Source organism: Cherax quadricarinatus, chromosome 1 (genome assembly GCF_038502225.1).
Source record: "Cherax quadricarinatus isolate ZL_2023a chromosome 1, ASM3850222v1, whole genome shotgun sequence".
Taxonomy (NCBI): domain Eukaryota; kingdom Metazoa; phylum Arthropoda; class Malacostraca; order Decapoda; family Parastacidae; genus Cherax; species Cherax quadricarinatus.
The window spans coordinates 5,385,459-5,397,779 of NC_091292.1; the positions used below are offsets into that span (position 1 = coordinate 5,385,459).

The 12,321-nt window shown below is 40.2% G+C and overlaps 2 protein-coding genes across 9 annotated transcripts in view; both read right to left on the reverse strand.

The window, feature by feature from the left end:
- LOC128690837 (uncharacterized) overlaps window positions 1-12,321 on the reverse strand; it is a 480,921-nt gene that overhangs the window by 164,696 nt on the left and 303,904 nt on the right. The gene's annotated exons all lie outside the window — the stretch shown is intronic.
- Window positions 1-12,321, reverse strand: part of LOC128686305 (golgin subfamily A member 3) — a 60,932-nt gene that overhangs the window by 37,792 nt on the left and 10,819 nt on the right. For 2 of the 5 annotated variants that reach the window (XM_053773161.2, XM_053773149.2), the window contains exons 1-2: window positions 8,340-8,470; window positions 211-251 (exon numbers count right to left, since the gene is read on the reverse strand). Coding sequence is in view for 3 of the 5 variants with exons in the window: in XM_053773149.2 (XP_053629124.2) it covers window positions 211-244 (34 nt within the window). In the remaining 2 variants the exon portion in view is untranslated. Of the gene's footprint in view, window positions 1-210; window positions 252-8,002; window positions 8,091-8,339; window positions 8,566-12,321 lie in introns of those variants that run through there. The other 3 variants (XM_053773155.2, XM_053773169.2, XM_053773141.2) reach the window with 3 other exon arrangements.

A 12,321-nucleotide genomic window follows, 5' to 3' on the forward strand; every position in this document is an offset into this window, starting at 1 on the left:
AAAAAATGGGGCAAAATGCAACATACAGGATAAACAAAGCAATAGATCAGAAAAGGGGAGGTATTTTCATGTAAAAAAGAAAACGAACTATTCAAATGCATCCAAACAGAGAGGAATAACAGCAACAAAAAAGATGAGGTAAAAGAAACACCCATCAGAGAAAACAAACACAGAGAACAAAGACAATGCAAACTATTATAGTATTATTACATTCCTGGGGAAGAGGTAAACCCATGGAGGTCATACAGTGCCTGGGGAAGAGAAGGCTATCAGATTTAATCTGGGGAAGAGGATAACAGCTCCAATTCCTTTGATTCAGCATCAAGGAAGCTCCTTGAAGGACGCAAATAATAAGTTATGAAGGAAAACTGTCAGCTGAGACTTATGATATTTTTATTTTGGTTACAGTGAGAACTGTGAACATACCACCATTTAACACATGGGAAAGAAAAGGTTATTTTTCAAAACTATTAATGAATAGTGACTGAAAAAAATCATTGTTATCGAGAATATAAATTTTTAAAAAATCTGAATAGCCACTGACAAGAAATAATTAAACAAATTCCCCAATGTAATAATAATTGGGTTTTGTATGCATCGTGAAATGGAACAAACTCAAACTAGAGAAACAACACACCATCAACACTACTCTATCTAATTATGCACCAAAAATTTAACCCAATATATATACTGTATTTAACTATTTATTTGACAAATAAACTATTTAACCATTTATTTATTAGATAAATAAAGAATCATGTTCCACTGGAAATAGTATATGTATATGAGTCAGTTATTTTGTGGTTTTTCCCCAAAATGTATACAAGTATAAATCTGTAGGGGAAGGAAGACGGGGTAGGGGTCAGCCCCGAAAAGGTTAGAGGGAGGGGGTAAAGGAGGTTTTCTGAGAGAGGGCTTGGACTTCCAGCAAGAGTGCATGAGCGTGTTAGATAGGAGTGGATGGTGATGAATGGTTTTTGGGACCTGACAAGCTGGACTTGAGTTTTGGAAGTGGGAAGTATAATGCCTGCACTTTAAAGGAGGGGTTTAGGATATTGGCAGTTTGGAGGGATGTCTAAACTGTCACATCTGAGCGTCTCTGCAAAGACAGTAATTATGAGCGATGGTGAAAGTGTTGAATGATGAAAGTTTTTTCTTTCTTTTGGGTTTTTCTTTCTTTTTGGTCACTCTGCCTAGGTGGGAAATGGCCGACATGTTAAAAAAAAAAAAGCATACAAGTGCACTCTCAACTTAATGGACTTCAGAAATGCAGGGCAAAATCTACTGGGTTAATTAAATTGAAAACAAAAGATAAAATCAGTTGGTTACAGAAATGTTTGTTACTGTGATGATGATCAGGGCAAAACACTTTCACCATCACTCATACATAATCACTGTCTTTGCGGAGGCGCTCAGATATGACTGCCAATATCCCAAACCCCTCCTTTAAAGTGCAGGCAATGTACTTTCCATTTCCAGGACTCAAGTCTGGCTAACTGGTTTTCGTGAATCCCTTCACGAAATATTACCCTGCTCACACTCCAACAGCTCATCAGGTCCCAAAAACCATTCGTCTCCATTCACTCCTATGTAACACACTCACACATGCTTGCTGGAAGTCCAAGCCCCGCATCCACAAAACCTCCTTTACCCCCTTCCTCCAACCTTTCCAGGGCTCACCCTTACCCAGCCTTCCTTTCCCTACAGATTTATATGCTCTCCAAGTCATTCTACTCTGTTCCGCTCTCTCTAAATGACCAAATTACCTCAAAAGCCCCTCTTCAGTCCTATGACTAATACTTTTAGTAATTCCACACCTCCTCCCAATTTCCACACTATGAATTATCTGCATAATATTTACACCACACATTGCCCTTAGACAGGATATCACTGCCTCCAGCTGCCTCCTCGCTGTAGCATTTACAACCCATGCTTCATACTAAAGTGTTGGTACCACTATACTCTCGTACATTCCCTTCTTTGCCCCCCATGGATGTTTCTTGTATCCACAGATACCTCAATGCACCACTCACCTTTTTTTCTTCATCAATTCTATGGTTAATCTCATCTTTCATAAACCCATGACATGTTAACTCCCAAATATCTGAAAACATTCACTTCTTCCATACTCCCTCCCTCCAGTTTGATACCCTCATTACCAGTGGCGGCTCGTGTATAAGCACTGCGGAACTGCAGCACCCCCTATTTTCACTCAATATTATCGATAACATTCAATATAATGAGTCTTTTTTTTAATTCTTTCTTTATACTTGTACATTATATAATCCTTAAGCTTAATGTCAGTAGCCATCCCCTAGTACATAAAAAAATTACAAAAATCCTTGTATGGAACTATGCGCTTCACAGTTAGGTAGAGAGCACTGTCGCTGACGTAATGACAACCCTGTTGTGCAAGTGTAAGGTAGTGGAAATAAATGGTATAAAATACCGACACAATGGAAATATAAACACATATGCAGTATAATGTGATCCTCCATTGACTATGCTTCGCCCACACAGTGGGCTTTTTCAAGTCACAAACAGATCTGTTTGTGACTTGAAAAAGCCCACTGTGTGGGCGAAGCGTAGTCAATGGAGGATCACATTATACTGCATATGTGTTTATATTTCCAAATGTAAGGTAGTGTGTCTTGTTGACTCAGCAATGTGTGTTGTGCTTAAAAACCACATACCATATTCTTGAATGTGATCAAGTGTAGAATTAGATGATTATCATGCTTCCAGCTATTTTGTTTTCTTTTTATATGCTTGTTTTGTTTTATACAATATTAAAACAATGGCTAAAAATTTTCTGAAACAGCACCTTCACTAATTTTAGCTACGAGCCGCCACTGCTCATTACCTTACTCTTACATATGTTCACTTTCAACTTTCTACCTTTACACACCCTCCCAAACTCATCCACTAACCTTTACAACTTTTCTTTAGAATCCCCCAAAAGCACAGTATCATCAGCAAAAAGTAACTGTGTCAACTTCCATTTTGTATTTGATTCCCTATAATTTAATACCACCCCTCTCCCCAACACACTAGCATTTACTTCCATGGTGACATTACACATCCCAAAGACCTACTTTTACCTGTAAGTAATCTCCCTCTTTCCTACACACCATAACCTGAGCCTCACTATCCTCATAAAAACTCTTTACAGCATTTAGCAACTTACTACCTATTTTACACTTGCAACATCTGCCACACTGCTCCCCTATCCACTATCATATGCCTTTTCTAAATCCATAAATGAAATTAAAACTTCCCTACCTTTATCTAAATACTGTTCACACACATGCTTCAATGTAAACACCTGATCTACACATCCCCTAAACATTCTAAAGCCTCCTTGCTCATCTGCAATCCTACTCTCCTTCTTACCTCTAATTCTTTCAATAATAACCCTACCATACACTTTACCTGGTATGCTCAGTAAACTTATTCCCTTATAATTTTTACAATCTTTTTTGTCCCCCTTCCCTTTATATAAAGGGACTATACATGTTCTCTGTCAATCCCTAGGTACATTCCCCTCTTTCATACATTTATTAAACAAAAATACCAACCACTCCAGCATTATATCCCCCCCTGCTTGTAACACTGTCATGATCCCATCAGTTCCAGCTGCTTTACCCCCCCCACTTTTCATTTTACATAATGCCTCACACACCTCCCCTACACTCGCATCTTGCTTTTCTTCACTCCTAAAAGATGTTATACCTCCCTGACCAGTGCATGAAATTACTGTCTCCCTTTCTTCATCGACATTTAAAAGTTTCTCAAAATATTCCTGCCATCTACCCAATACCTCCAGCTCCCCATCTACTAACTCCCCTATTCTGTTTTTAACTGACAAATCCATTCGTTCCCTAGGCTTTCTTGACTTGATTATCTCGCTCCAAATTTTTTTCATATTCTCGGCAAAATTTCTTGACAGTGCCTCTCCCACTCTATCATTTGCTCTCCTTTTGCACTCTCTCACCACTCACTTCACGTTTCTTTTACTCTCCATATCCTCTGCCCTTCTTATATCACTTCTGCTTTGTAAAAACCTCTCATAAGCTATGTTTTTCTCTTTTATTGCACCCTTTACCTCATCATTCCACCAACCACTCCTCTTTTCTCTTGCACCCACCCTCCTATAGCCACAAACTTCTGCCCCACATTCTAATACAGTGGACCCCCGCCTTATGATGGCATCGTGTTACGTTAAATCCGCCATACAATACATTTGAACGCAAAAATTTTGCCTCGCCTCACGCGATTCGTCCGGGACACGTCCCACGTGTGGCCTCAGCGCCAGTGTTTACAAGCCAGCCAGTGCGGTCGCATCCATGCATACATTCGGTACATTTCACCTTATCCCAGTGTTTTTTGCGCTTGTAACTGCAAAATAAGTCACCATGGGCCCCAGAAAAGCTTCTAGTGCCAACCCTGTGGTAAAAAGGGTGAGAATTAGTATGGAAATTAAGAAAGATTTTGAAGGGCTTGGGGATAACCCTGAGAAGCCCATGCCAGTTGTGGAATCCATTGTGCCTACTTCAAAGATTAAGGAAATGTGTGCAAAGTGGGTTGAACTGCAAACCTTTATGGATGAAAAGCACCCTAACACAGCTATTGCAAGCTGTGCTGGTGACTATTACAATGACAATGTTTTGGCTCATTTTAGGCAAATCTTAAAGGAACGGGAGGTACATAGCTCTATTGACAGATTTGTTGTGCGACAGAGGTCCAGTGACTCTCAAGCTGGTCCTAGTGGCATTAAAAGAAGGGAAGTAACCCTGGAAAAGGACTTGCTACCTTACCTAAAAACAACAGACATAGCCCCACTCCACAAAGGGGGCAGTAAAGCAACAGCAAAGAACTACAGACCAATAGCACTAACATCCCATATCATAAAAATCTTTGAAAGGGTCCTAAGAAGCAAGATCACCACGCATCTAGAAACCCATCAGTTACACAACCCAGGGCAACATGGGTTTAGAACAGGTCGCTCCTGTCTGTCTCAACTATTGGACCACTACGACAAGGTCCTAAATGCACTAGAAGACAAAAAGAATGCAGATGTAATATATACAGACTTTGCAAAAGCCTTCGACAAGTGTGACCATGGCGTAATAGCGCACAAAATGCGTGCTAAAGGAATAACAGGAAAAGTCGGTCGATGGATCTATAATTTCCTCACTAACAGAACACAGAGAGTAGTCGTCAACAGAGTAAAGTCCGAGGCAGCTACGGTGAAAAGCTCTGTTCCACAAGGCACAGTACTCGCTCCCATCTTGTTCCTCATCCTCATATCCGACATAGACAAGGATGTCAGCCACAGCACCGTGTCTTCCTTTGCAGATGACACCCGAATCTGCATGACAGTGTCTTCCATTGCAGACACTGCAAAGCTCCAGGCAGACATCAACCAAATCTTTCAGTGGGCTGCAGAAAACAATATGAAGTTCAACGATGAGAAATTTCAATTACTCAGATATGGTAAACATGAGGAAATTAAATCTTCATCAGAGTACAAAACAAATTCTGGCCACAAAATAGAGCGAAACACCAACGTCAAAGACCTGGGAGTGATCATGTCGGAGGATCTCACCTTCAAGGACCATAACATTGTATCAATCGCATCTGCTAGAAAAATGACAGGATGGATAATGAGAACCTTCAAAACTAGGGAGGCCAAGCCCATGATGACACTCTTCAGGTCACTTGTTCTATCTAGGCTGGAATATTGCTGCACACTAACAGCACCTTTCAAGGCAGGTGAAATTGCCGACCTAGAAAATGTACAGAGAACTTTCACGGCGCGCATAACGGAGATAAAACACCTCAATTATTGGGAGCGCTTGAGGTTCCTAAACCTGTATTCCCTGGAACGCAGGAGGGAGAGATACATGATTATATACACCTGGAAAATCCTAGAGGGACTAGTACCGAACTTGCACACGAAAATCACCCACTACGAAAGCAAAAGACTTGGCAGACGATGCACCATCCCCCCAATGAAAAGCAGGGGTGTCACTAGCACGTTAAGAGACCATACAATAAGTGTCAGGGGCCCGAGACTGTTCAACTGCCTCCCAGCACACATAAGGGGGATTACCAACAGACCCCTGGCAGTCTTCAAGCTGGCACTGGACAAGCACCTAAAGTCAGTTCCGGATCAGCCGGGCTGTGGCTCGTATGTTGGTTTGCGTGCAGCCAGCAGCAACAGCCTGGTTGATCAGGCTCTGATCCACCAGGAGGCCTGGTCTCAGACCGGGCCGCGGGGGCGTTGACCCCCGGAACTCTCTCCAGGTAAACTCCAGGTAAACCTCAAGTCCTAATGGAAGGGGATTCCCCTTCTAAACAATAACTTCCACACTCTCCCCTCCTCCCATCCCATCAATCATCATCAGATCTTCAATAAAGGTAAGTGTCATGTATTCTTTTCTTAGTAGAGTAGTAATTGTGCATGTCTTCTTCAGTTTGTGTATTAAAATTAATATTTCATATGGTAAAAAATTTTTTTTTTCATACTTTGGGGTGTCTTGCACGGATTAATTTGATTTCCATTATTTCTTATGGGGAAAATTAATTCGCCTTACGATAATTTCGGCTTACGATGAGCTCTCACGAATGGATTAATACTGTAAGGCGGGGGTCCACTGTACTGAATTTTTAAAATTATTCCTTCCCTCTTCAACCCCCCTCTTCCCCACTCATACTTGCACTAGCCCACTTTTCTGTTGATAGTTGTTTAAATCTCACCCTAACTTCCTCCTCCCTTAGTTTATAAACTTTCACCTCTCTTTTACTTACTGTTGCCATTTTCCTCTTGTCCCATCTACCTCTTACTCTAACTGTAGCTAGAACTAGATAATGATCTGATATATCTGTTGCCCCTCTATAAACATGTACATCCTGAAGCCTACCCATCATCCTTTTATCCACCAATACATAATCTAACAAACTAATTTCATTATGTGCTATATCATATCTTGTATACTTATTTATCTTCCTTTTCATCAAATATGTATTACTTATTACCAAACCTCTTTCTACACATAGTTCAATTAATGGCTCCCTATTTTCATTTACCCCAGGCACCCCAAATTTACCTACTACTCCCTCTACAACATTTTTACCCACTTTAGCATTGAGATCCCCAACCACAAGTACTCTTTTGCTTGGTTCAAAACGCCCCACGCACTCACTCAACATTCCCCCAAATCTCCCTCTCTCCTCTACACCTCTCTCTTCTCTAGGTGCATAAACACTTACTATAATCACTTTTCACATCCAACCCTTATTTTACTCCACATAATCCTTGAATTTATACATTTATATTCCTTCTTTTCCTGCCATAACTTATCCTTCAACATTATTGCTACTCCTTCCTTACCTCTAACTATTAGAAACCCCTGACCTAATCCCATTTATTTCTCCCCACTGAAAATCTCCTATCCCCTTCAGCTTTGTTTCACTTAGAGCCAGGACATCCAGCTTCTTTTCGTTCATAACATCCACAATCATCTTTTTCTTATCATTCACACTACATCCATGTACATTCAAGCATCCCACTTTGGCATTCTTCTTTTTCATTTTAGTATAATAAATAAAAGATTATCAGTATAAAATAATGCATATTTTGCATTAGAATGATGACTATGGTGTCATGAATGCACTAAATTTTAAAACGGTAAACAAAGTTATTAGTTGTTAAGCTGCATTATGTATACATTAAATTTTTGAGGAAAATATGTTCTAGATGTGGAAATATCATGTCCTCTTTCTAACAAAAACAAACGTAATGCTAAAGCTTATTTCAGCACTTGCTTTTCAGAGAAATGACACGTGTTGGGAAAAACGAGCAACTCTCGACGCAGTGAAAGGGTTAAGCAAACATTTTTAATGTCAATTTTACATATTTCAGGAATTAAAATACTCTGATGGCTTACTATATCCATCAAGACAAGGCAAAACTGGCGTTCCTATGGGAATACTGTACCTAAAGTCGGTGGTTTATAACCCAAAACCAAACAGTACTGCGGTGCTGAATGAAACCATTCAGAATGCACACTTTTAGATCAGGTCTTCTGTTTTAAAAAAAATGTACAAGAATTAATGTGTATATGACTGTTACTGCCAATGTACTGGAATAATAAATGCATTAAGCATGAATTGCATATTTTTCCTCTATGAGTTCAGACTTCTGAGACATCCTGTGTCTCAGAAGTAACAGGAAGTTTCATCTATAGTAACCATTGTACATATAGTATACATATAGTATATAAATACAATACCCATTCAAATGACTACAACCAACAAATGCATACCAGTCTTACCAATGATATTGTAAAGCAGAGTGCGACTATGGTGTGTCGAGCTAGGAAGTAATGGAGTGGATTCGTTTTCGGCTTGCAAAGGTGATGTGTTCGAGTTACACTGTGTAGAGTCGTTAATTTTATATTCCTTGTCTCTCTCTTTACACAGGTCGTCTGTAGAGGCAGGTGATGGCAAGTTATAGGAATGCTGTGGAGATATATGTTGGCTGTCCAGCTCTGATAACCTCTGTTATATAAAAAAGAAAAAATTATTAACTCAAGGTAGCCTGTATAATATTCTGCTGAAATCACCCTGCTTTATAATGAAAGATAGAAAAGAAATATTTTTTTTCTAACTCAACAGCCGACTCACGCCATAAAGAGGGTGATGGCCATTTTTCTGGAAGTGTGCTGACATCACAATAAGATTACCCCTTTGACAGCATCCCCACTCCAGAGCACAGGCACTGCCCTTTCCCACCTCCAGGACTTACACTGGCTAGCTGGTGTCCCTATATATGTACGTACTATACTTAAAAATACATCCAAAGAACATACCGTACAACTTTTTTAAAATTTTATGGTATAATCCTATTTCATCTGCCTTAAAAACATGCAAAAACCATTAAATGTAAAGATGCTTTTTAAATGAGTTAACACTTACAATAACTAGAGTACTGACTAAATATTTTATTGGAAACTTAAACTACAATGTAAGAGGAAATAAAAAACAGGTTAGCACTGTATAAAAGAACATACAGGAAGCAGAAATGCAGAGACAAATATGCATAGTAGACTCTACCAAGAGAATTTCATATCAAACATTAATAATAAGGTTGAATTATAATATTTAGAGGAAAGCACAAACCCATAAAGGTCATAGAGCCCAACTGGCTCATAACTACCAGCTTCTACTCTCACCCAACCATTTCCACTCATGTATTTGTGTCATATTTTAAGAATTGTGTAGCAGAAGTAGAATCGTCAAATAACATTTAAAACGAATGTACAGTAATAGCTGAAGTTAACTATCTTCCACCACATGTCTCAAATTGTTCTCACCTGTACACAGTACATACTGTAATAACTGGCCATTTCAGCATTTTAGATTTTCAAATGTTTAGAACATAAGAACATAAAGAAGGAACACTGCAAAAGGCCTACTGGCCCATGCGAGGCAGGTTCAAGTCCCCACACCAGCCCAAGCCAATGCCCCAACCTAGTCAGGTCAGGTCACATTCACTTAAGGAAGGAGCATGGCATCTGACCTAGTAGCAAAAGCTAGTCAGGTCCAACTCACACCCACTCATGTATTTATCCAACCTATTTTTATAACTACACGCTTTAGCTTCTATGATGGTGCTCGGGAGTTTGTTCCACTCATCCACAACTCTATTACTAAACCAGTGCTTTCCTATTTCCTTCCTGAATCGGAATTTTTCCAACTTAAAACCATTGCTGCAAGTCCTGTCTTGGCTAGAAAGGTAGGGGGTGTGTAGACCAAGTGTTTACAGTGAAACATATAGGTGAACAGTATTTAGATAAAGCTAAAGAGGTTTTTGTGGCATTTATGGATTTGGAAAAGGCATATGACAGAGTGGATAGGGGGGGGGGGCAATGTGGCAGATGTTGCAGGTGTACGGTATAGGAGGTAGGTTACTGAAAGAAGTGAAGAGCTTTTACGAGGATAGTGAGGCTCAAGTTAGAGTATGTAGGAAAGAGGGAGATTATTTCCCAGTAAAAGTAGGCCTTAGATAAGGATGTGTGATGTCACTGAGGTTGTTCAATACATTTATATACAAGGTTGTAAGAGAAGTGAATGCTTGGGTCTTGGCAAGAAGTGAGGAGTTAAAAAATAAAGAATCAAACACAAAGTGGGAGTTGTCACAGTTGCTTTTTGCTGATGACACTGTGCTCTTGGGAGATTCTGAAGAGAAGTTGCAGAGGTTGGTGGATGAATTTGGCAGGGTATGTAAAAGAAGAAAATTAAAAGTGAATACAGGAAAGAGTAAGGGTATGAGGATAACAAAAAGATTAGGTGACAAAAGATTGGATATCAGATCAGAGGGAGAGAGTATGGAGGAGGTGAATGTATTCAGATATTTGGGAGTGGACGTGTCAGCAGATGGGACTATGAAAGATGAGGTGAATCATAGAATTGATGAGGGGAAAAGGGTGAGCAGTGCACTAAGGAGTCTGTGTAGACAAAGAACTTTGTCCTTGGAAGCAAAGAGGGGAATGTATGAGAGTATAGTTTTACCAACACTCCTATATGGGTGTGAAGCATGAGTGATGAATGTTGCAGCGAGGAGAAGGCTGGAGGCAGTGAAGATGTCATGTCTGAGGGCAATGTGTGGTGTGAATAAAATGCAGAGAATTCGTAGTTTGGAAGTTAGGAGGAGGTGCGGGATTGCCAAAACTGTTGTCCAGAGGGCTGAGGAAGGGTTGTTGAGGTGGTTTGGACATGTCGAGAGAATGGAACGAAACAGAATGACTTTGAGAGTGTACAAATCTGTAGTGGAGGGAAGGCGGGGTTGGGGGTCGGCCTAGGAATGGTTGGAGGGAGGGGGTAACGGAGGTTTTGTGTGCGAGGGGCTTGGACTTCCAGCAGGCATGTGTGAGCGTATTTTATAGGAGTGAATGGAGACAAATGGTTTTTAATATTTTATGTGCTGTTGGAGTGTGAGCAAAGTAACATTTATAAAGGGATTCAGGGAAACCGGCAGGCCGGACTTGAGTCCTGGAGATGGGAAGAACAGTGTCTGTACTCTGAAGGAGGGGTGTTAATGTTGCAGTTTTATAAACTGTAGTGTAAAGCACCCCTCTGGCAAGACAGTGATGGAGTGAATGATGAAAGTTTTTCTTTTTTGGGCCACCCTGCCTTGGTGGGAATCAGCCAATGTGTTAATAATAATAGTTTACATCCCATTTATTTATTCCTGTTTTCCATTAATACACCTCAATCATATCCCCCCTAACTCTATGCAATTCTAGAGAGTGCAGATTCAGAGCCCCTCAGTCTATCCTAATAGGAAAGATTTTTGATATATGGGATCAACTTTGTCATCCTCCTATGTATGTTTTCCAGAGCGTTTATATCCATTCTGTAATATGGTGACCAAAACTGTGCAGTACAATCTAAATGAGGCCTAACCAAGGATATATAGAGTTGAAGAACAACCTGAGGACTCCTTTCATGCTTCTTGATAGGAAGCCTAGGATTCTGTTCGCTTTATTGCGAACACTTATGCACTGTTGTCTTGGTTTTAGAGTACTGCTAACCAGAACTCCCAAATCATTTCTCAAACAGTAATATTAAGATCTACATTATTAGTTTATATGTGGCATGGTTATTTTCCTTTCCAATGTTTAGAACTTAAATCTATAGCTGGCCTGTACTTATTTAGCAGCTCTTTTCTCCTACCCTTCCCGATATCATTTCCACCAGCAATGAGACAGATAATGGGCTTGTTCCCATTACCTGGGAATACTGCTGTATACTAACGGTCCCCTTCAAGGCTGGCAACATTGCAGACCTGGAAAGCGTACAAAGAACTTTCACAGCACACATAAGTACGATAAGGCACCTAAATTAATGGGAATGGTTGAAGGCCCTTGATCTACATTCTCTGGAATGCAGGCGAGAGAGATACACGATAATACAGTGGATCCCCGCCTTACGATGGCATCGCGTTATGTTAAATCCGCCATACGATACAAAGTGGGTTGAAGTGCAAACCTTTATGGATGAAAATCACCCTAACACAGCTATTGCAAGCCGTGCTGGTGACTATTACAATGACAATATTGTGGCCCATTTTAGGTAAATCTTAAAGAAACGTGAGGTACAGACCTCTATGGACAGATTTGTTGTGCGACAGAGGTCCAGTGACTCTCAAGCTGGTTCTAGTGGCATTAAAAGAAGAAGGGAAGTAACTCTGGAAAAGGATTTGCTACCTCAAGTCCTAATGGAAGGGAATTTCCCTTCTAAACAATAACTTCC